General features: G+C 42.8%; 1 protein-coding gene and 2 pseudogenes across 1 annotated transcript in view; 1 reads left to right on the top strand and 2 right to left on the bottom strand.

The window, feature by feature from the left end:
* The window catches only part of LOC135319951 (saccharopine dehydrogenase-like oxidoreductase), a 98,324-nt gene extending 73,601 nt beyond the window's left edge, over nucleotides 1-24,723 (bottom strand). The window contains exons 1-4 of the mRNA XM_064482292.1: nucleotides 24,488-24,723; nucleotides 23,142-23,254; nucleotides 19,556-19,646; nucleotides 15,677-15,726 (exon numbers count right to left, since the gene is read on the bottom strand). Of these exons, the coding sequence (XP_064338362.1) occupies nucleotides 15,677-15,726; nucleotides 19,556-19,646; nucleotides 23,142-23,254; nucleotides 24,488-24,593 (360 nt within the window). The 5' untranslated portion in view covers nucleotides 24,594-24,723. The remainder of the gene's footprint in view (nucleotides 1-15,676; nucleotides 15,727-19,555; nucleotides 19,647-23,141; nucleotides 23,255-24,487) is intronic.
* On the bottom strand, nucleotides 9,901-15,614 carry LOC116156905 (EMI domain-containing protein 1-like; annotated as a pseudogene).
* LOC105106374 (elongin-B-like) lies at nucleotides 16,730-17,156 on the top strand (annotated as a pseudogene).
* Nucleotides 24,724-25,731: the final 1,008 nt, after the last annotated feature.

Here is a 25,731-nt window from a genome sequence, read left to right as displayed (position 1 = left end):
GGGTTATGCCTCCAGCTTTGTTCTTTTTTCTTAGGATTACTTCAGCAATTTTGGGTCTTTTGTGGTTCCATATAAATTTTAAAATGATTTGTGCTAGTTCTATGGAAAATGTCCTGGGTAATTTGACAGGGATGGCATTAAATCTGTACATTGCTTTAGATACTATGGCCATTTTAACAATATTATTCCAATCCGAGAGCATGAGATACCTTTCCATTTTTGTGAATCATCTTCAGTTTCTTTTTTCAATGCTTTACAGTTTTCAGCTTAAAGGCTTTTCACCTCTTTGGTTAAGTTTATTCCTAGGTTTGTTTGTTTGTTTGATGCAATTTTAAATGGGATTTTTTGTTTTGCTTTTTCTTTCTGATATTTCATTGTCAGTGTAAAGAAATGCAACAGATTTTTATATATTAATCTTGTATCCTGCTATCTTGCTGAATTCATGTATTACTTCTAACAGTTTTTGTGTACTGTCTTCAGAGTTCTCTATATAGAGTATCATGTCATCTGCAAATAATGACAATTTTACCTCTTCCCTTCCAGTATTGAAACCTTTAATTTCTTTTTCTCATCTGACTGGAGTGCCTAGGACTTCTACTACTATGTTGAATAGAAGTGGGCAGAGAAGGTATCCTCATCCTTCTGAATTTAGTGGGAAGGCTTTGAGCTTCTGATCACAGAATATTATGTTGGCTGTGGGTTTGTAGTAAAAGGCTTTTATTATGTTGAGATACGTTCTCTCAATATCCACTTTGGTGAAAGTTTTTATCATGAACGGATGTTGAATTTTATAAAATGCTTTTTCTGCATCTTATTGAGATGATAATATAGGTTTTGTCTTTTCTTTTGTTGACTTGCATATGTTGAGCCATCTTTCTGAACAGGATCAGATTTGCATCATAGTTCTCTTGTACAGCAGTGGGAAGGTGAATTAGAAAGAAATCATAGGAAGGCCATGAACAGTTCAGCTGAGAGATAAGGGCATGCATTATTAACAGAGTGAAAAGACAGCCCACCAATGGGGAGAAAATATTTGCAAATCCCATATATGATAAGGGATTAATATGCAGAATATATAGAGAAGCTCTCCAAGTCATCAATACAATTTTAGAAACGGGCAAAAGACTTGAGTAAACATTTATCTAAAGAAATTATAAAAATGGACAATAAACATATGCAAAGTGCAACATTGCTAATCATCAAATATCAAATATGCAAATATCAAAAGCATAATGAGAAACCACCTCACACCTATTAGGATGGCTACTATAAATAACAGGAAATAGCAAGTGTTGGTAAGGATGTGGAGAAATTCAAACCTTTGTGCACAGTTGGTGGGAATGTAAATTGGTGGAGCTGCAGTGGAAAACAGTTTCATGACTCCTCAAAAAATTAAAAATAGAATTACTGTAGGGTCCAGCAATTCCACCTTTGGGTATATACCCCACAGAATTGACAGCAGAATCTCAAAGAGAAATCTGCACACCCAATTTCATAAAGGCATTATTCAAAACAGACAAAAGGTGGAAGGAACCCAAGTATCCATGGACAGATGAATTGATAAGCATAATATGGTATATACAGTCAGCCTTCAGTATCCATGGTTTCACATCCACAGATTCAGTCAATTATGAATCAAAATTATTTGGAAAAAAACTCCAGAAAGTTCCAAAGAGCAAAATTTAAATTTGCCTCATGCCAGCAACTATATACATAGCATTTACATTGCACTTATAATTATTTACATGGCATTTACACTGTATCAGATGTGATAAAGTAATCCAGAGATTATCTGAAGTATACAGAACAGTGTTCACAGGTTATATGCAAATACTATGCCATGTTATGTAAGGAATGTGAGTACCATGGATCTTGGTGTCTGTAGGGGATCCTGGAACCAATCCCCTACAGATACCGAGGGACAACTGTATACACAAGGGAATGTTATTCAGCCTCAAAAAGAAAGGAAATTCTGACACATGCTACAACATGGATGAACTCTGAGGACATCATGCTATGTAAAATAAACCAATCACAGAAGGACAAATGCTGCCTGATTCCACTCATGTGGTACCTAGTGTTCTCAAGCCCATAGATACAAAGTAGAATGATGTCTGCCAAGCACTGGGGAAAAGGGGTAAAGGAGAGGTTTTTTTTTCATGGGTATAGAGTTTTAGTTTTGTAAGATGAAAAGAATTCTGGAAATGGGTGATGGTGGTGGAGGCTGTATAACAATATGGGTAAACTCGATACTACTGAACACTTAAAATGGTTAAGATGGTAAATTTTATGTCATATGTATTTTACCACAATTAGAAGGGAAAAGAGAGAGAGAGAGTTAAGAGTCTGAACTAAGGTAGTTGTGATAGATCTAGAGAAAACTCTAGAATGTTGCTTATGTTCATGACTGGGCAGATGATAGTGTCATCAACTGAGATGTGAAACAGAGAAGGCAGAAGAGGGTTTGGGGGAAAGAAGGTCAGATTTTGATGTGTTAAGTCTGAAGTGCCTGAAGCAGTCACATCATGGAGGATACTGGATGGGTGGTGATTCAGTCTATCTACCATGGAGATCCAGGGTGTGGGGAAGAGAAAGGGGAAGGAAAGCATGGGGGAGAGGGAGAGAGGAGGTGAGAAGGGGGAGATAACAAAGGAGAAAAACAAAAGAATAAAAATATTTGAAATCTCTGTGAAGTAAAGAGAATACAATTCCTGCAGCCAGACGGCTGGGTTCTTCTCCTAGCTTGGTCATTTACACACTATAGGATCTTGGCAAAGTTTTTAGCCTCCCTGTGATTCACTTTCCTCATCTGTAAAATGAAGATAACACCTACCTTAAGGAATATTTGAAAAGATTAAGTAATCTAATTTATGTAAAGAACATAAAGCTGTATCTGAAACACAGTAAGTGCTCTGCAAGTCTTAGGTATAATTGTCACTGCACTGGGGAAACGTACAAACAAAATAAAGAGAAGTATTGCTTCAGACATCTGGATACAAAGAAAAAGATTACCTAGTTTTGTATTGGACCTTGTTTTGAAAAGTAACCAAAGGAGAAGGGCCAAGGGAACTAAAGGAAGAAAAAAAATCTTAGGTGATACTTTTTTTTTTTTTAATTCATGGAAAATACTTCTAAAGGTCTAATTTCATTAAACTATTACTTTTATGAGAAGTTGCCTTCCAATGCCAAACTTCATAAAGAATAAAAAGAAAACAGAGGTGATGCCTGAATGATAAACACTGGAGGGGGTGTGGAGAAAATGGAATCCCCCTACACTGCTGGTGGGAATGCAGTTTGGTGCAGCCATTGCAGAAAACAGTATGCAGATTCCTCAAAAGACTAAAAGTAGATTTACTATATGACCCGGCAATCCCACTCCTGGGTATATATCTGGAGGGAACTCTAAATTGAAAAGACATCTGCATCCCAGTGTTCATAGCAGCACTATTTACAATAGTCAAGATATGGAAATAACCTAAATATCCTTCAACAGATGACTGGATAAAGAAGATGTGGTATATTTTTACAATGGAATACTACTCTGCCAGAAGAAAAGAATAAAATAATGCCATTTGCAGCAACATGGATGGACCTGGAGATCATCATTCTAAATGAAGTAAGCCAGAAAGAGAAAGAAAAACACCATATGATATCACTCATATGTGGTATCTAAAAAAAAAGAAAAAAAAGACACTGTGAATTCATCTATAAAACAGACTCACAGACTTAAAAATCTTATTACTGGGGAAAGGGGGTGGGAAGGGATAAATTTGGAGTTTGAGATTTACAAATGTTGGCCACTACATATAAAAATGAATTTTTAAAAAAGTTTCTTTTCTATAGCACAGGGAACTATGTTCAATATCTTGTAATAACCTTTAATGAAAAAAATATGAAAATGAATCTATGTATGTATATGCATGACTGGGACGTTGTGATGTACACCAGACACATTGTAACTGACTGTACTTCAACTGAAAAAATAAAATAACAGAAGTGCTGCCTCCCACAGTCACAGAAGCAGTGCACTGAGCCTAAGTAAAGCATATAAAGCCAGGATGCCACACCCTACTTTCTTAGACTAAGTAAAACAAGAATGTTACCTACTTAGAACTTACTCTATTGTCATAAATATCAAACAAAAGCAGTTTCCACTTGATTAATGTGTTATGTTCTAAAAGCTAGCTGAGAAACCAGATACTGGGAAGCCATTTTTGGAAAGAAATTGTTGCAAATGTTAATTAGCTTCCTCTACTTGAACACAAAAGTTCGTATAACCCATCTATAAAAAGTCCATAATATACCAGAGTTTAGCAATTGTACATTATAGAATGCAGGCTCCACTTACAACCTCTTCTATGAGAAAATACTTTTTTTTAACTTGAGATAGCTTTCTCTTCAAGTCTCAGCAGTGTGAGTAATTACTTCCCTCACCAAAAGGAAAAGGAGGACACTTCAGAGGCAGTAAGGAGAGAAGATAGAAGAAGGCAGACATCTGCATAAGCCACAGGCAGGGGATTCCAGCAGCTGAAATTCTCAACAGGATTGTCAGGTGTTTACAGAACCAGGATTTCCCAAACTGAACTTGATGCCGGAACAGGTATTCAGCAGGCCAGATATGAATTACGGGAGGAGGCTATCACCGCCCCCATAAAATGCAAAATGCTCTATGCTACTAATTCTTTATGCTTCTGGAAACTAAAACATGCATTATTTAGCTCTTTCTTTTATTGCTTCATAAACATTACAATCCTACATTAAACAGATAGGGGAACTGAAATAAACACAGAATACTCTTTGGTAAAAATTGAATCATATACACTTACAGGTGATTGCTCTAAATTTTCACCCAAGTAACACTGAGTCAACTTCACAACAGATACATCTGCTCCCAAGAAAGGAATGGAATAACTGGTGAGTTCTCTGCACTAAGACTTGCAGCCACCTGCAAGACAGACCCACGCTACACCTCTATTTACAGTGACCACAGCTTTAATTGGTAAATTTCTGAATAAAAATCTTAACTCTTCTTGAGTCAGTAATAGCAATGAAGATGGCAGATCTACTCTTAATTAAAATTTACTTCAGTATTTGCCCTTTGTTCTCCACACCGACACTCACACGCAAGCAAGTGACAAGTTGGAACAATGCAGCACCCTTCACGCCATGGGCGCTTAACACATATAGTTTAACCACATTACTCCCCATCAGTTTCCCTAGACGATGACAAAAAGGACACTCATTTCAATAGCCAAGCTCTGATTTTAGAGCTCTCACACATAAATACTATTATGAGATCGATTGATTAGTCTACATAAGATCATCACAGTCTTATTGCATAAAATTTAACTGATGTTTAATTTTGATCTTGATAGTGAAAATTCATAAAATTAATTTTTCCCGGAGTCCAAATATATTATGATAGATGAAATACTTAAGCTTAGGGTAAGGTATTAATTATATTTTATTTACCTGTGAAAGCAATCCTGAAGTCACTATGAAAGTCTCCTAAGAGCCAGTTCACCAGCTCCCCGCTGGGCTTGAGGCTCCAGTGGGTGCACCTGCACCCTGCAGAGGTGCGGCCCCAGCCCCGGGAGTCCACTGGGGGCCACATCATTGGTCAGACCCCTCATGCTCCCCATAGTGGTTGATGCTGTTGATGAGACGGATGCCCACCTGAGCGTGGTTGTTGGTCACAAGGACAATGTCAAAGACATCCTCACTTTTGGGTATAGCTCCCACAGCCACCTATTCACAGCCTCCAGAGCCTGGATGGGAGGGTGGACCCTCCAGCTCAGACCCCCAGGGACTGATACCTAGAGGGGGTAGCCAGGGCTGGGGAGGTGGGGTGAGCTGGGATCCAACAGCAGGGAGAAGAGGGGAGGCCAGGGGCCAGGCTCAGGGTAAGATCTCTTCCTTTGTGGGGATTAATTCTTGCCAGGGCTGCGGCACTAAAAGGGTGACTGGGAGCCGAAACCCAGCCCATGCTCCATGCACCAAGCTGGCTACCCAGAGTGGGGCTTCAGCAGTCCATAGGATGGTGACCTCTTCTCCCCACAGCGGCTGTCCCCTCACCAAGCTGTGCTCCTGTGGCATGTGCCCAGCGGGGACCCTTTGTCCTTACCCACACATGCATGGGAGTGCTTTCATGTAATGCTCATGAAGGTGCCATGCAGCCAGGGCTGGGGCTGCCCACTCCTTCATGAAGGGGAAGGCCGCCAGGGCTCCAGGGCTCGTTCTCATGTTCCAGCTGGCAGAGCATGGAGCACAGTCTCCTCCTGCCCTGCTCCATGTAGATATGCTGCTCCTCATCCACACGGAACAAGGTTCAGGACCCGACCATGGTGACTGTGTTCTGAGGCTGGGGCTGCAGGGTTGCAGGAGGAGGGGCTGTCCCTCAGACTCCCCTAGAGGCAGGTCTCATGTGCCAGTCCCTCTGGGGACTGGGGACAGGGAGAAGACCAGATCTAGCCTCTGCCCTAAGGAGCTCAGCCCTGGGTCCTGCTCAGTGCAGGCCCCAGCTGGGTGTGAGGATGATGCTGGCTCCCCACTGAGGAGGACAATGTGATGGGAGGCACATGCCCTTGGGGCATTTGCAATCTCCTGGGCCATCTGGACACAACAGAAAAATGAACACAGTGTATGCAGCCAAAGTGGGACTGATGCTCAATACAGCCTCCAGGTGGTTTCCATTGTAAAAGGAAAGCTACATGCCCTTAGGAAGAAATGGTGCCTAGAAACACGACTGTTATATAAGAAAAAAAGAAGTCTCTTAGCTTTTCTCAGCAGCATATGTTATTAACAGCCTGATCAAGAACAATATGCTTAGATTAGGTAAACCAAAGAACAGATTTTGAGATAACATACTTTCTTTTCAATTTGGGGCCAACAATGGGGACAGGCTTCAGATTTGACTCATAGTCTTTTGAAATAACTCTGCTCTCCAAAACCATAAACTGCTGACTTCCAGGTATCATCATGAATGAATAACCCCTGATGAAATAATTCAAGACTTAAAGAAACATATCTTAAGGGATAATTACTCAAATGTAAAACCAAGTAAATAATTAATACAAACAACATTTCACCTCTATTTGAGCAAGGCACAATCCTTTATTTAACAAGCCTGAGGTGAATGTCCATGACCAGCGAGGCAGCAGTAACACTCATTATTTTGATCACAGTCACTATCTACACCCTATTTACATATCACATAATTACAACATACGCCCTTTTTTCTTTCCTCATACCATTATTTCTGCTTCTTTTAACAAGACAGTGAGTTTCCCTTCATCATTTTCACTCAACTAATTGACCATGCACCTTTAAAATTAGCCTCTCTAGTCCCTTTCCCAATGTTGATTCTTCAAAATTTCAAGCTATGTTCATAAGCACAATTACACCTGCAGAAATAACACACTGTCCATCAAGTCCTTCCGTGTGTATCTGGTGCCCCACCTGCCCCCAACGCCCCTCATTCTAGACCCAAGTTATATGAATGTGTTCCACAGCAGGCTTTTTAAAACTTTTTTTTTTTAATTTTAAGGCTTACTAATATGATTTATATTTTAATTTCTTTCTCCACTTCAATTTCTTTCTGGTACTGTATCCAGCATCGAATCCTTGTTGGATCTTACCCAGACCCTCATTCATCCATTTATTTTTCATCTCTTTGATGAGATTCTTAGCTCTTGGTGCCTTCCATTTCTTCCAATACTATTACACCTTCCACAACCCATACCTCCAACTCTAATTAGAAATGACTGGCAGAGGGGAGGGTTTAGCTCAGTGGTAGTGAGAGTGCTAACCATGCATGAGATCCTGGGTTCAATCCCCAGTACCTCCATTAATTTAAAAAAAAATAGGAAAAAAAAAAGATATGATTGGCAGAAAGGACAGCACAGGGGAGGTTGTAATCTCAGAAAGTACTGCCTTACTACTGTCCCTTCTTTACCTAACTCCCAGGTGGGCCTTTTAATTCTCTATTATATAAATATTTTAAACTTCATTTATAATTTGGATTGTGCATGACTGTGTTATGTCCTGCCTTATATACCATCTACCTTGTTTGAATGAACTGTCATTTAGAAAGATCCAAAACCAACTTCATCACAAGGCGTTGAAAGAGGAGTACCAGTAAGGCAGGTGTGAAGACACCACTGATCGCTTTAAGCAGAATAAAAGAAACAATAAAACCATCAAAAGAATCAGGATTTCATTTTACAGCTTTGGTGACACTGAAAGGTAGGGAGACACCAACCTGATTTCCATTTTGGTGCAGATTAATTTCTTCTGTTTTGTTAAAACTAAAACAGAGCTAAAAGTCTTAAGAGTTTGTGAAACAATCCTTAATCTGTGCCTAGCTAATGTGACCTATTTGCAAAGACTTCCAAAAATCAGGAGAAATGTTTTTGAAAACCTAAGGATATCTTCTTATAAATATAAGCCATCAAAAAGGCAAAAATTACATTTCATTTAAAAACAGTTTTTACTTGATTTCATTGAAAAATAGAAAGAGAGGTATTTAAAATACAAATGTGTAATTTAATGAAATTATAAAGCAAACTTCTATGTAAGCCCAGAAGGCCTTTGTGGTAATCAAGAAAAATCCTTGCTTTTCTTTGGAGTTTTACTATCTAAGTAAGTATTCATTCCTAAACAGCACAGTGAGTTTTGCTTGTTTCAGAATTTTACAGAAATGAAAGCATACAGGGTATATTCTTTGAGTTTGGCTTCTTTTGCTCAAAAGTGTGCTGTTGGGATTCATCATGTGTTAGAAGTACCTCCTACTGTGCAGCTGAACTTCCCATTTTCTTAGTGGCATTTTTTGATAAACAGACACTCTCAATTTTAAATTTATACAAATGTATCACTGTTTCTTTGTATTTAATGCATCTGTGTCTTTTTAAAGCAGTCATTCCCTGTACAGCCTATTGACTACAGTTAATACTATACAGCATATTAGAAATTTGCTAAGAGAGAAGATTTTTAAAGTTCTCATCACAAGAAAAACAATCGTAACCAAGTGTGGTGATGAGTGCTAACTAGCAGTGATCATTTTGTAATATATACAAATATGGAATCACTATGTTGTACACCTGAATAGTTTACTGTTATCTGTCAAGGATACCTCAATAGAAATAAACTAATAAAATAAAATTTACTTCTGGAAAATGGAAGCCATTCCCCATTCCTGACCTTGAGGACATGAAATATGTCATCTTCTCAAAGCTTACTGTTTTTCCTTATGACTCTAGGTCTATAATCCACCTAAAGTTGACTTTTGTACATAGTGCAAAGTATGAGTCCAATTTTATTTTTTCTCCATATGGATGTCCATCATCTCCTGGAAAGCCCCTTTACCATAAGTCAAGTACTCACACATGCATGAACTACTCTGAGCCCTTCATCCCGTTCCCCTGGGCTAGCAGTGAGCCCCTGCCAACACAGTAAGTTAATAAGAAGTCTTGATATTTGAGAGCATATTTCTACCTTATTCTCCTTTAAGAACATCTTGGCTATTCTGGGCCCTCTGCATCTCCATATACATTTTAGAATTAGCTTGTCAATTTGCACACCAGAATAAAACAAACAAGCAAACAAATCTGCTTGAGATTTTGACTGGAATTATATGGGATTATAAATCAATTTAAGGAAAACTGACATTTTAACAAAATCAAGTCTTCCAATCCATGAATAATGGTGAATTTTTCCATTTATTCATCTTCTTTAAGGTCTCTGTATAACATTTTATAGTTTTCTTCATAGAAATCTTATATATTTTTTATCACTTATTTTTAAGTACTTGATTTTTTAAAATTGAAGTAGTCAGTTATAATGTGTCAATTTTTGGTGTACAGCATGTTTCAGTCATACATATACATATATATATATTTGTTTTCATATTCTTTTCCATTATAGGTTATTATAAGACACTTATTATAGTTCCTGTGCTATACAAAATAAATTTGTTTTTACCTATTTCATATATAGTAGTTAATATTTGCAAATCTTGAGTTTATCCCTTACCCCTGGTTACCATAAGATTGTTTACTTAAGTACTTAATTTTTAAAAATGCCTATAGTCTCTCTTTTTAAGAAACTCATTTTCTAATGATGCCTGGTATACAGAAATGCAACTGATTTTTGTATTATTGGTGTAACCAGCAACAGTAAAGACTAGAGCAGAAATAAACAAAAGAGAGAACAGGAAAACAACAGAGAAAGCAATACCAAAAATTGGTTCTCTGAAGAAATCAACCAAATTTCAAAACCTTTAGCTAGACAGAGAGACAAAAAGAGAAACAGAGAGAGAGAGAGAGAGAGAGAACTCAAACCACTAAAACCCAGAGTGAAAGAAGGGGCACTACCAACCTTACAGACATAGAAAGGGGCGTGAGGCAATACTATAAACAACTGTATGCCAACCAGTTAGATGACCTAGGTGAAATGGAAAAATTCCTAGAAAGACACCATTATGGATTAACCTGCATGCCCCCTCAAACTCTTATATTGAAGACCCAACCCCCAGTACCCCAGAACATGACATTATTTGGAAACAGGGTTGCTGTAGATGTCAGCTGAAGCCATAATGGAGTAGGTGGGCCCCTAATCCAAAACCACTGGTGTCCTTACAGAAAGGGGAAATTTGCACGCACACACACACCTTGGGAAGATGAGAGAGGTCAGAGTGATGCGTCTGCAGACTAAGGAACGCCAAAGACCACCGGCAAACCACCAGAAGCCAGGAAGAACACATGGACAGATGCTCCCTCACAGGCCTGGGAAGAAACCAACCTGCCAACACCTTGACTTTGGACTTCCAGCCTCCAGAACTGCGAGAACAGTAAACATCTGTTGTTTCAGCAACCCAGGTTGTGGTACACTATTACGGCAGTCCTAGTGAGCTAATGCAGACACAAACTACCAAAACTGACTTAAGAAGTAGCAGAAAACCCCAGGAACCTGTGAGAAGTGAAGAGGTTGAATTCTTGTTATCTTCTCACTGACTTCTAGTAGAACTGCATTATAGTTTAAAACACTCTAGAAAAGGGGCGGGCAAACTCTGTGAAAGGTCAAACTAAGATTTTCAGGCTGTGCGGGCCACGTGTGGTCTCTGCCGCACACCCCTGTCCAAGTGTAAACCACCCTTTCCCTGCAGCCACGTAAGTGCAGGCCGCGGGCTGAGCCCCGCTCTCCAGCTACACCGTGCAGCATGGAAGCCATCACACAGCACGTGCGGAACACCTTTGTCACCATGGGGACCGCTACTGCACAGCACCGTTCCTGACTACACGATTTCAAACTATGAATTTTTGAGTCTTGTTTCATGGTCTAACAGATAGTCTATGGTTCAATTTTTCATGTAAAATTAAAAAGCTTAAGGGGAAAAGGAGGATAAGAAGGGGCAGGAGAACAACCCAGTGCCAAGGGATGCAGATTCAAGGGCGTTATTTCTGTCCCGTCCTTGTGAGATTAAGGTTCTGCACTTTGCTTTATGGGGAATTAGAGGGAGCTGTGCTGATGTGGATGCTTCAATCATCTGGTTCTGGGGTAAGCCCCAACTTTGAGCCCTTATAATAATAATAATGACACTTGCTGAGTGATTATTAAGTGCCAGCCACTGTCCTGATTTGTATTCACTGACTAATTGAATCCTCAATAACTATGCAGTGGGCACGGCCACCATCTCCTGTCATAGAGCGCCTCCTGCTGCTCTTTCCAGGAAGCACCTTTCCAGCTCTCCCTGTTTTATCTCCGTCTCCTCGGGGTGGGCATCTGCCTTTTGTCAGTCCTGCACTAATCCCCTATAACCCCTGCCCCATCTTCTGTTTACAAAACTCTTTTCTATTTGGAATTTGTTCCCTATGATCCCCCTTCCAGAGGCCCACGACTCAGGCCAGGGCAGTCTGATTACTCTGTTACCCCAGGTCACATTGACGGGCTTGAGAAGGACCAGAGGACCCAGTGCTTGACTCATCTCCTCATCATCTGATATACAGACCTGGCAGCTGTTCCTAGGAAATCGTGAACCTTAGGGGCAGTGTATACCTGGGGCTACCAGCACCTTCCCTGTCACTGCGAGAGCCCACATGCCCAGAGGAACACAGAAGAAATGAAGAGACAGGAAGGGAAAAGGGACCAAAAAAAAAAAAAAAAAAAAAGACTTCCGATAAGACCACTTACACATCTAGATCCAGCCACACTGTACTTGCAGACATCTGGTTATGTGAATCAACACACTCCTTTTTGTTTTGTTGGTTTCAACCAGGTGAGTTTCTCTTTGTTGTTGTTTGCTTGCTTTTTGAGGGGGAGGTATTAATGGGTATTTAGTCACTTTTTTACAGGAAGTGCTGGGACGGAACCAAGGCTCCCATGCGTGCTAAATGCGCTCTGTTGCTCGAGCTGCACACCCCCTCCCGGGGAGCTGAGCTGCTAACATGCGCCGCCCGGGGTCCACGCACGTCTCTCAGATTTACTTTGAAGCCGCTGTTGAGGCTGCTGCCTCTCCCCTTACAGACGCTGGTCACTGTTCAAGGTCACTTAACAAGGCCTCTGTGAGACACTCCCGGTGACTCAGGCCCACCAGCGTCTCCCTTTATTCTGATGCTCCGGGGATACTCTCTGTAACCACGCATTTTAGCACAGTTTACAGAGTTCTCTGTGTTCATTAATCTGAACCCACAACCCAGACAAGCGGAACCATAATTAAACATGCTCCACACCATCCCAATTTCCTCTTTATTAAACTGTTTCCTCTCCCTAACCCACAGCTCCTCAGCACCAACCTTTAAAATTCCATCTATACCCCAGCATCTACCAAACACCCTTCACCTCTAGCCTCCCCCTGGGATGTTCTCTCCCTTCTCAGAATCCCACAGTGGTTCACCTGCCGCTCTAATCACAAGCCTGCTAACTTCCTGCTGAGCCAAATCATTAACCCTCTAAGGGCAGGGTTTGCATCTTACTCATGTGCCACACTCTCTTACACGACTACACAATATTTGAAATACTGAATGTATTTAAAGACAGCAAATACTTATGAAGCCTCAACTATAGGCATGAATTGGGTCAGAGAGTACCGGCCATAAAAGTGCTATCATAAAGCATGGTCCTTTCCCAGAAGTGCAACTGTCTTATGTTCTCTAATAGACCGTATATTCAATAAGGTTTCATTTACATCATACATTTCTTGTGTGGTCACAGTAGCATCTAACTCCAAGTTAGGCACGTAATAAAAATGCACTGATTTGCACAAAGGTGACAATGCTCTTGGCTGACCACATTCATCACAAAACAAAGGGCGATCTTTATTGTAGGATGATGGTAATTCATTCACATAGAATGAATTGTGCAACTCCTGTAAACAAAGTCTATTTTATGTTTTCTTCTGGGGGAAATTGCGCCAGGGGCCTCTACTGGCTGGTACACATCTACCTCCTGGCATCTGTCACAAGTTTTTCTGGGAGCAGGGGGCCCCTCCCTCTCCATATACCCCTCTACCTGGCCACGGGAGGGACTGAGGGCTCAGGGGTCAGAACTGAGACTGACTGAGACTAGGAGCCCTGAAGGTCCAGTCAGATCAGGTTGCTTGACCTCAGGGAAGTGATCATGGGAAACAAGGAGAGGGGAAGTACAGGCATGCCCCAAGGCCTGGCTGGGGAGAAGGGGGCGCTGACACTGCCCTCCCTCCTCACCCCTACCTGTGCTGGAGTGATTTCTGACTCGCTCAGTTGCTTGGGGCCTGGAGGGCAAGGCAGTGGATAAGAGGACAGAAGCTCCACACCTGCCATCTCCACCCCGCAGGCCTGCATCACCCCTTTGCAGAAGGAAACTGAGACCTAGGCCCTGAGCCAGGGCTCACATCTCCCTTGGGCCATGCCTCCCTCTCGGGCCCCAGTCCCCACTCAGCCCCATGGGAGGCAGACATGCACAGGGTGCCAGAACCAAGACCTGCCCACCACAAAGGCCTAGGTGGCAGAAGGGTCCCTGAGAATATTAACAAATATGGATAGTAGGACCCTGGAGGCAGCTGGCCAAGCCCAGGCTGGGCAGGGAAGCCAGGTCCAGCCAACCCCGAGGGCCCACCACCACTCAGTCACTCTTGTTTTGGCTCCTAGGAGCCACGATCCAGTAGTTGGCTGTGTGTCCTCCCCTCTTGCCCTGCAGGAGGCTGGGGGTGCCTGTGCCAGCAGGGCCTGGCCCCGACACCTCTGGCTTGTAGAGCCCAATCACTGCTCCCAAGATTAAAACCCTCTCAGCTAAAATCCTCAAAGCCTCACATAGCTGGTGCAACGCCTCTCCCCAGTGGCTCTTCTCACCAAGGTCTCCTTTGGGGCTGGGTTCTCTCCGCTGCCCCATGGAGCCTTGAGGAGCCAGCTCCCCACGCAGTCCTCTCTTACCTTTCTCTCCTGGGTGGCTGAAGATTCCTTTGAGTCCAGAGGGGCCTGGGGGTCCCATGTGTGTAAAACTCCCAGGGATGCCCATGAGGCCGGGAGGTCCAGGAGGACCCATGAGCCAGTGGCTGCTGGTCTCATTGAAGGTGTTGGACAGAAATGGGTCCTCATGCTGGGAGATCCAGGCGGATCGTGGTCCAACAGGGGTTGGGGGTCCAGGGGCCTAAGTGGCCCTGGAGGTCCCCTCTAGGGGCACCCACAGCTCTGGCCTGGCCAGGGCTCCTTTGGGGGCCTTGCAGACCTGGCAGGCCCCTCATCCCCATTGGCCCCAGCTGCCAGGTTCTCCCTTTGGGCCAGTGGGCCCAGGAAGTCCCTAGGCACCAACTCAATCATCTCCAGGAACAGTGAGGCTTTCACATTTTCTCTGGAAGCATCCATCTCCAGGGCTGCCCTGGGCAGCTGGGGAGCCCCAGATCAGGGTGGGGTCCTTGGGAGCAACTGGGGTCAGGGGCATTGCCTGCTTGGTGGCAGTCAGCACTGCCACCTTGGCCTCCAACAGCTTCAGCCGCTCCATCCACTCATCTCTTTGCTGCAGTTGAGACAACCTGAGAAGGCTATGGGCCAAATTGCCATTTGCCGCACAGTGCTGCCCAGCCACCTGGGCTCCACTGGGCCAGAGGAGCTTGCAACTTCCCTGCAGCTCACCCCCAAGTGCCCGGGGCAGCACCTCCACTCGCAGGCCATCACTGTCTTTTATGTCACCTTGTGTGTGGGTCTCATCACAGTTCTGTAGCTATGCCCAGGGCAGCTCAGAGGCCAGGGGCAATTCTGCAGCACTCGCTGAAGATAGGTGCCATTCTGCACATGGCACGAGACAGCGAAGATCACCATGAATGAGCGCCAGTTCCTGCGTTCAGAGAATGGGGTCCCCAACACTCCACATGACCCTGCCCCCAGCGAGCAGGAGCCTGAAGCAGAGCAGCATCCAGCGCCCCCAGCCTGGCATCTCCACCCTCTTCCCCAGGATGCACAGACCCTGGTTCCAGGCCCCCAGTGCAGTGGCAGGAAAGAGGGCAGGAGGCAGGCACAGGGCCCAACAAAATCTGTTTTAAATCAAAATAATTCTCAGCCATCTTTTTAAAATTAGGCACAGTGACTTTCATACACTAAAAATTAAAACTATATATAAAATTTAATCTAAATCGTATTTAACAGGTGTGTATCATTTCCAAAACATTTTGAATATTAACATAGGAAACATGGGACAAACCAAAACTAACCTCAGGTCCTGAATGTAAGGTCAGGAAACTTTCCTTAACAGTCAATGTACCTAAAAGAGGAAGAGAATGGTAAAAGTAAAATCAAATAAAAATCTACTGACCCAGGACAAATAATAATAATCTATTCCTATTCATTTAAGGAACATTTTTATTAAGCCTACAGCTGATATAATCAGAAAAATATGCACTTATAACAGTATTAATAGGTTATTGTTAACAGACTTAAGGAACTAAAACCAGGTAAATTGTCAAAAAGAGAGTAGTTTAGCATAAACTGACAGTTGGTACTGACAAAAACTTTTCTAGTATTCAGACTGACAGTGCTGAAAGTCTCTTCCAGTAAGGCAACACTTCAGCTCACTCATTCTGGAAGGCCGTAGGTTCTCAAAACCACATCCATGGGAATTATTCTACTTTCCAATATGAGAGTTTTCAAGAAGACTTACTAGTAGTGACTTACAATGAACGTACAGAAAACCTACCAAAATGGGCCTCTGTGATGACTTATAAAATGCTACAGGAAGGCTGTTTTAATTATAAATAAAAATATAATGAGTAAAAAATAAAAATATAAAACCAAGACCAGAAAAAAGGGGAGAAATCAATTAACCATGGGGACTAATACATAGAGATAGTGGTTTAAGTATTTAATTAATAATTTTTGAGCTTATCAAGAGCAGTAAGACAAAAGAAAAATGTAACGGACTAGCTAATTCTCAAAATCTGGTGAAATGAAATATATCAATTTCTTAAGAGACATTGTTACTAGTTTTTTTAATTCCAAGAGTAAATTAAAGTGTGGGGCCTTAGGAAATTCACACTGAGCCAGGTAATGAATGACCACATCATCAACAATGATGTGACAGTAGAAGAGAAGCAAAGCCACATAAATGCTGCTAGTCTGACCACTGAGGGAAACTAAGCCTAGATCATTAAAATCAACTCCCTAGAGATGATTCTGAGGGTTAAGAGAACGTGGCCTGGGAATATGGCTCTGTGAGCTAAGGCGCTCCTCAGAAAGAACATGCACCACCTAAAGCAGTGACAGTAAAGATGGGAACCACCTGCAGCAGACATCAGCTGGGGACGCCGGGCCACCTGGGGGGGGAGCCCTGGGCTCCAAGCTCACACGGCCAGCCATCCCCAGGATGTGCTTCTCATGATCGGTGCCACAAGACCGCAGTCTTCACTGACACTAGGGAGTCAAGCATCGTGTTCCAGCCGAAGTGCAGTGTCCAGGGCATCCTCAAGCAGCCACTGGATGACCAGCTATTGGACAACAGCAAGACATTGGGTGAAGTGTGGCTTCACCAGCCAGACAGCACGGCTGCAGTCCCCAGTGGCCGTGGGGCCAGTCTTCCGGGCAGCTGATGCCCTTGAGGTCCTGAGCACTGAGCCCTTCTCCAGCCCGCCCCAGCTGCCAGGTGTGATGAAGCCACAGGACTCAGGAAGCAGCGCCAATGGACAAGCTGTGCAGTGAGTGGGCTGCCTCGGTGCCCCCTTTCCCCCAGTAAAAGAGATTTGGATGTCTGCCCTGTTGCTGCCTCTTTCTGCGCACCCTCACTGGGATGGGGCCCACTCCAGCCCACTCCTCAGGCCTACCAGGCTGGCCTGCTGGACAAGCCCTCTGGATCAAGCTATCCCTCAGGCCAGCCTTCAGAGTGGTCCCCTCCCAGCAGGCTGGTTCCCAGCTAGAGCCAGTGTGCCAGTTTGGGAGGGTTCTGTGGGGGATCCACAGCCTAGAGCCACCCCAAGTGCCTCCCCCAAGTGGCTCCTCCCCCACAAAACAGTCTGCAGGGCCCCCCTCCAAAATCAGCTGGGGTAGTTAAAATGCTGACTCCTAAGTTTCAGTATCTGGAAACAGTTTTAAATCCGCCATTTTGCTTCTCAGAGGGAAAACAAATCTTAAAGTAATATTTCTCCCTTAAAAAGAAAATGACTTATTCAAAATAAAAACTATCAAATATTTAAGAATAACCTCTATAAGAAATACGTAGGACCATCATGAAAAAAAGCTAAACTTTTTAGTAATTGGAGATTTTTAAAAAATGGAAATATACCAGATCCATGGGTTGGAAGACTAAGTAAATATTTTAAAGATGTTCAATTCGTGCCCTTCTCTTTACTGTGCATAATTCATCATTAAGTATGATGTTGGCTACTACTTTCTGACATTGATTGTGTTAGGGAAGTATTCTATTACTCAATTTCTAAAAATTAACTTAGTAAATGGCATGAATTTTCAAATCATTTACTGAAATGTGTATATAGCTTTTTGCCTTTGATATTCTGATGTGATTATGTAACTTCACAATAAACCTCTGCCTTGATATATTATCCTTTTAAAATGCCACTGGAATTTATTAAGATTCTATTTAGCACTTTCTACTTACTATTAATTTCGCAAGCAAGACTGATTTGTAGCTTTCTTCCTCGTGCGTTTGTGTTTGTGTGTGTCTGCGCGCGCGTACGTACCGTGTTATCTTTGCTGGTCTTTTCAATATAAATTGGAACAGTTTCCACCTTTTTAAGCTCTAGTATGGTTTATACAGAACTGGACTTACTTGCTTCAAGTCATTTTCTAGATGGACACTTTTTATATATGCACATTACTAATACCCATTATTTTTACTGTAATAGTAATTCTTCCATTCTTTTTGTTTTGATTTTTTCCATTTTTAAATTGTTTCCATTTTATAAATGAGGAAAAAAGATGTCAAAAACTTTGTTCAATACTTTCTAGCTTTGTTGGTTAAAAAAACTAAAACTTCTAATTATAGTATCTATACAAAGTATACTTTGTGTAAGATGTATTAATTCCTAAACAAAGCAAGTTAGAATTCATAACGCCTGCTGAATTTTTTTCCAGAAATTTTACAGCTGTAACCACAACCAAATTGAAACAATGGATAATTTCCTTAATTGGAACACTTATAAGACTAACCATCTCAAAAAATAATAGTGTCAATAGTAATTCTAATAAGTATAGCTATATTAAAAATAGAGCATGTGTTTAACACTCCCCTTTTATAGTTATGTTTCTTTTCCCAAGCAGATTTTAGTTCATCACGGTTACAAACGTGAAGTCTTTCTATTTCAAATTCCGTGACTGCTTATTAATCAATAACTACCATTCATTCTATTTTTGGTATCTATTACCCCCAGATCTGCTGGAATGCAGTCAGAGCCACTGCTTCCAATGATATAAACCTCCTTTTCTGCAGCTTTCTCATGATACTATCAATATGTTAGTTCCAGAAACTGAACATTCAAGAAAAAAAATCTGAAGCAGAGCTTTACAGAAACATCTAGACCAATATTAAAATATTTAAGAACAAAGCAATTAAACTTTTAAAATGCTAACCAAAATGGCTCTGCAGCAAAAAAAAAAAATAAGGGCTTTCAAAGTAGCAAGACTGAAGTTCACACCTTAAATCCATCACCTACTAAACTATAGAATTTATTTACAAATCATTTACATGGACTACTATATTAATATACATTTAAACATACATAAAATGGCAACAAAGTTGAGATTAAAATGAATACAACTCAAAATTCTATCTTCTTTCTGTACCCAATAGATCCCTTTGAGTAGCCTTTACACAGAACCATTTGAAACTCATTTAGAGGTTTCCTTGGCCTTTCTCTTGGTCATTTTACCTCCAAAGATCCCAAATTGGCCAGCAGTCCGCCTGTGCTAGAATCATCTGTGCCACTCATTAAACACCCTGGTTACTTAGTCCCTCCCCAAATTCCCCAGGAACAGGTTTTCTGGGGAAGACACCAGTAACCTGCTTGTTCAGTGAGCCCCACAGATGCTTCTTTGTCCGTTAGAGGAGACTCGCCCCCCTAGACTTGCTCCGTGGAAAATCTCACCTGCTGTCCTGACTCCAGCTGCATCATGCCGATGGCTTCTGGCTTCTCTCTCCAGAGCTGCACAGGGATGCAGGTGCCAAAGCTGTGGCCTCTGTTATAAAAGTCAGGACCCACAGAGCACAGGACACGGGGCAAAACCAATTTCATTTTGGCTTCATTTTCCCTCCAGTATTTTCTCTTCACCCAGATTTCCTTACTTAAAAAAAAATTCCACTATTTTGTATATATTTCCTGTCTTAACTCAAAAATATCCTGCCTTAACTCAGTTTCAGCATGTCCAAAATCAGATTCATCATCTTTCTCTCAAAACCAGTTTTTTCCTCCTCCAGTTTCTGGCATAGGAGACAATAAACAATAATGTTTAAAAGCAATCATTCAGTCATTTCTGTATTTTATGATAGAATGCTTGTTTACATATGCCTGACCAAGTTTACAGATATCATTTGATTCTCACTAAACTGTCACAGATTAGAGAAATGAGTTAAAAAACAAAACCTGCAAAAAAACAAATTATGACCCCCACATGGCAAAGTTAGCCCATCTACCCCGGGAGTATAATTCATATCACAAAGTGAAAACAGCCATGCAATTAGCACTTAGGGGTGAGCAGGTTTTGGGGGCAAAAGCTAGAGATGCCCATGAATCATCCACACAGAACCAGCCAGAAGAAGGTAGCTAGATCCACCAGCCTGGAGTTTAAGGGGCAGGTTCTCACTGGGAATATCTTAATGTGGTATCATTGACATATATTACTTACAGCCAAGGCTTTCAGATCTTTGTGACATAACCCACCCTAAGAAATGCATTTCACATAGCAGCTCGAGGCACGAATATACCTAGCTGAAACAAAGTGTTCATGAACCAGTCACTTACCAGTATTATGTGTAATTCACCTTACTTTCTATTTCAGTTTATCTAATACTTCCTTTTTAATGCCTGGTCTCAACCCACTGAATTGATTTCACAGTTTAAAAAATACTCGCTCGGGGGGGGAGGGTACAGCTCAGTGATACAGCATGTGCTTAGCATGCATGAGGTCCTGGGTTCAATCCCCAGTGCCTCCATTCAGGAAAGAAACATTTAAAACATTTTAAAAAAATACTGGCCCAGTTACAGTTTCTTTGTGTGATGATGAAAAAGTTCTGGAAATAAAGTGGTGACAGTTAACACGGCATTGTGAATGTACTTAATGTCACTGAAGTGTATACTCAAAAATGGTTTAAAAGGTAATTTTATTTTATGTATATTTTACTACAATAATAATAATAATATAAAAAAAAAGTGGTCAGGAAGTATAAACAGAAGAGTTTCTAAGGCTTAAGCTCTGAAGTCTCTGGCATTTGGAGGAGGATAAAAAGATCCAAAAGAGGAGACTGAGGCAAAGCTGGTGGATCAAAAATAGCTAGGAGAGGGCAAGAATTCAGGGCCATGTGAGGCAAGGAGAGAGTGATGGACTGGGCGCAATGCAGGGAGACAGGACTCAGATGAGGACTGAGAACTGATGGTAGGATGTGACAGGGGGACCTGGGCAGAGCAGTTTCATTTGAGGAGGAAGGATAAAGCCCCACAAGACTCCTCTGAGATGGAGGAGGAGGTGGGGAAGGAGAGACAGTAAGTAAAGGGAGCTATTTCCAGGCGTTTGCTAGATGGCAGCAGTGGGAGGAGTGCGGAGAACTAAGGGAGGCTTTACTTATGATGGGAGAGATAACACCATATTTGTATGTTGAGGGAAATAACCCAATTGAGAGGGAGAACATGATGATAACTGTGAACCTGTAAACATGAAGGCTTTGAGTCCCACGCCCAGTAGAAGCAGGGGCAGGGCCCTTCAATGAGAGGTGAGAGGAGTCAGGGTGCAATGCAAGCGCACGGGTAGGAAGACCTGTGGTGGGAAGAAAAGGTCCCTTCTGACAGCTTCTACTGTCACAGTGAAAAAAAGAAAGAAAATCACCAGATAAGAGTGTGGAAAAAGAAATGGGAAGCTAAAAGTGTGGGGAAAAGAAGTTATAAAACTGCTGCTTCAGAGAGTAGGGGAGAATCACATAGAGAAACAGAGCAGGTCTGCTGGAGGTGCTGAGGCCCTGGGGGAGGCTTGTCCCCACGTATTTAAAGTGGGACCAGTCAGCAAGGAGGTATGCAGGTATGGATTCAGCAGGGAGCTGGAATAACCAGGGCTGGGGCTTTTCCAGGGTACTGGGAAGGGAAGGACTAGGGAGCTGGCTAAGAAGGTACATAAGACAGTGATTCAAGCAACAAACTACAGAACCACATCCTAAGCTAGTTAAGAATGAGATAAATCTAAGTTAACAACAATTTAAATACATTTTTACTTGCTAAAAATCATAAAGGCCTTTCTGCTTGCATTTTTCAAATTATCAATAACTTTCAGATGCTTAGTTTTCAAATGTTTTGCCACTTGTGGTAGCCTCCTCAGAAAAGTAAACATCACCAACATTCACCCTGTTCCACGGACCAAAAGTGTCCCCCTCACATCTGGTCCAATAGCAGAAGCTATGATTCTCCTCTCAAAACACCTGAACTCAGCCACTTCTCAGCACCTCTAACACTCCTGCCCTGTGCTTGGCTTGCTTTGACCACCCACTCTTGGTCCTCTACCATCTATTTTCTTTCTCAAAAGCCAAAGAATCTCAAAACTGTAGATCAAATCATGCCCTTGCTTTCAACCATTCAATGAGTCTGTCACATTTAGGAGACAGTTCAAACCTCAATCTTGACCTTTCAGACCTAGTGACCTAGCTCCAGATACCTCTCCTTCTAACTTCCCACCCCTCTGCCCAGCTCACCCAACCACACTGGCCTCTGGCACATTCCTTGGCCTTGCCAAGCAAATGCTCACCTCAGGACCTTTGCATCTGCTCTTTCCTGGAAGACCCTTCTCTTCAAACACTCAGGTGGTTTTCTCCCTCACTTTATTCTGGTCCACATGCAAATTTCCATTCCTCACAGAGACCTTCCCTGATCATCCATCTAACAGAGACTGATGCGCCAATCTCTTTACCTCCTTTCCGTTTTATTTCTCTCCAAAGCACTTGTCACTACCTGCATCTTCAACCTTATTTCTCTGTCTCTCTCACTGACTGAAGGCTCTGTGAGGGATTTTTGGTTTTAGGCACATTATGTTCCTAGACTAGTACAGTGTACATATAATAAACATTCAAGAAATATTTTTTGCATAAATGAACAAGTCCTTTTTTAACCTCTGTACATATTTTAACATATATACTGGTACAGTAATACAGAATGTAATTAAAAATAAACAAATTTAGATTAGGGGTACATGCTCAAACTTTTTAATGGGTATACAGTTTTTAAAAATTCTGACATTTATAGCTGTAGCCACTAAATAAACCAGCATGTGTTCCTTGAGTCTGGTGTCATTCTCTGTCTCAGGAGACCTTGGTCATATCCATTTGCTTGTCACAAGAAGTGAGAATTCCCCATATAGGGTTAAGTCCCTGAATCAACTCTTCCATCCCCTGCTCTTACATTTCTCTGGAATATAAAATACCAGATTCTGCTAGAAATGAAGAGGTTGTTCTGATACAAAGAGAGGCTGATTACTTACGGGTCCTACAGAATTGAGGACAACTGTTGCCGGTGTAGCCATTTCATCAAGTGAGGCTGGATTAGTGATATCAGAAATTATTATTCCAATTTCAGATGACAGTGTTGGTCTTCCTAAAATAAGAAATAAATTGTCTTAAGCAAATCCTGATACAGTATTAGATCTCCCAGATCTTCTTTTCATAGTAACCAGTGATGACAAATTTACTAACTATATTGAAATCTAACTCTCCCTCTCAAACAAAAGACAAAAGGGTTTTATATCAGGTAATAGAAAAGGAAAAGACTATGAGGAAAATGGAGTTAAAAGGATTGCTAAAAAACATTACTAACCTTTAAAAGAAAATCTAACATAAGGAACGTGTAAATGGCGGGCCCTCTAATTTAGAGGTCTTGCTGTTATGGAAATGACAGGCCAGCCAAGAAACAAGCACCACTCGGAGGGTTGGAGTACTCAGATGTATTACACTGGCGGGCTCAGAGGGGCTTCTGCTCCTAAGCTCTGAGCACCTCCAAGACGTGCGCATGAGGTTTTATAGGGTTAAGTACAAGCTTGGGGTATTCGGCCAATAGGCATGGAACAGCTTTAGCAACATCATTATCACTAAAGTAGAGGCAATGAGGCAGCAAACCAACATTTCAAGGCCAGATATGTCTCTTTGAAAATCCAGCTGGCTAGCAAAAACATGAACAGGGAATCAGCAAACTGACACTTATTAACTTAGATTTACGAGTTAGCCCAGCAGAACTCAGATCAGTAATCCGACACTTGTTACATTTAGATTTGTGACTTAGCTTGTTAGCCCAGCTGGGCTTTTCCCTTCATGTCGCTATCGGCTAAACAGTGGGACTGCTGGAGAATTCTTACAAGCAAAAAATAAAGCTTCAGGAATGTTATCAGTAAAACTCGGAAGCATTTCCTCCCAGCTCCAAAACACAAGGCAAAGTACAAACAATTCCAAAGAAACCAGCGCTCCACTTTCGCTTCCATCAAATACCAAGAGAACTCCAGCCCCACCAGCTACTAAATGGGATGGAGCTGGGAAAGGAAAACCTAAAGTTCTATTTCCCCAGCGGGGCTCCCCAAGTAAAGGAAAAACCCAAGCTGGGAGATTTCATCTGTTTTACTGTTTGATGTAGGGAGCAAAACAAAGCTGACACTTCTGAAGATCCGCTCCCCTTCTCCCTGCCTCGAGCAGGGCTGGGGAGCTGGAGGGGCGCTGCGGGAGGAGGGACGCCCATTTCCGGTGCCCGGAACCCCTCAGCCCCGAGAAGGGGGCTTCTGGGTGCGAGCGGCGGCAGTGGCGGCGGGGCCGAATCCGGGTCCCCGGAGCCCGCGCCCCTCACCCGGCTTCACAGCAGCCTCTCCGGCACTCTCCGCAGCTTCTCCGGGGAGCGGCCCGCGCGGCCCACGGCAGGTGGGAGGTCCGCTCTGGGACACCTGCTCTGTCATGAACTGGCCGGTGAGGCCAGAGGCGCCGAGCACCGCCAGGCGGAAAGGCCTCTGCTGGGTCGTCAGAGGAAGCCCACAGCGATGCGAGGCCCCGGCGGGCTGCGTCCACGCGCCTGCGCCTCAGGCAGCGACCCGGGGACCCGGCGCAGCAGCCCCTCCGCCTGCGCGCCGCTGCGCCAGAGCCCCTCCCACGGACGACCCCACCCCGCCTGGCGCCGGGTCTGTTCCCCGCGCCTCCTCTCGGGGGCTTCCCGCACTGGTGTCGGCGGTCTTGGCTCCGCGGCTGGTGCGCGTCCGGGGCAGGCAGGACCTGACAGCGGCCCATCCTCGCCCGGTCGTGTTCCAGGCGCAGTTCTGCCGGCCCCAGGCATTGCATCTTCCCACCCGCCTGAAGGCTGGAGCGGGCGGTGGCTGTAGCCAGTTAATGTGGTTGCAAGAGGGGGTTGTGCAACCAAAGAATTCATGAAAACCTTCTGATGGCCGAAGAGCCTACACCCGGAACCCCACCCCTTTTAAAATTTTTATTTGGGCTTTAGAATTACGTTGTCCAAGGAGTGTCTAAGGAGCCTGATGGAGGTGGTGAGTGGACTTGGGTTCTGGGGTTTCCACGGATCGCCTCCGCCCTCTCTCCAGGCCCCTGCCTCCACCGCCTTGGAGGCCCTCTTCATGGCCTGTGACAGTTATTGGTGAAGCTCCGTGGGGAGGTAACTCCCAGAGATAATTTTGTTTTGCAAATTATATAAAAGAACATTTCATGTTCATACGCTTTATTCTGTTTACAGTGCCTTGTAATAAAGTACAATGAGAAGAAAGATCAGTTTTTAAAGTTGATGACTGAACAAGTACTAAATAGGGGAATATTCAGTCTAACAACAATTTGGTGGAAAAAATTAAGGCCTTCACTTAACAGCATTCTAAATCTGAGTTGATTTTGTGGTGTGGTTGCAAACAAAACTAACATAATCTAGGCTACCTTGGTAAGAATTTACTGGCCGGGTCAAGGAGGTAATGGTTATACAGATTCTGCACAAAGCAGGTCACCTAAGATATTCAACTTACTTGTGAATTTCTGTTTTCATCCGGGTTAAGATACATTACCAAGTGATCAGCTAACCAAGATAAACCAACTAGTAAGAGA

The sequence above is a fragment of the Camelus dromedarius genome, chromosome 35 (assembly GCF_036321535.1).
Source record: "Camelus dromedarius isolate mCamDro1 chromosome 35, mCamDro1.pat, whole genome shotgun sequence".
NCBI classification, from domain to species: Eukaryota; Metazoa; Chordata; class Mammalia; order Artiodactyla; family Camelidae; genus Camelus; species Camelus dromedarius.
The sequence above is the reverse complement of the archived record's forward strand: the minus strand, read 5'-3'. Positions and strand labels throughout refer to the sequence as shown.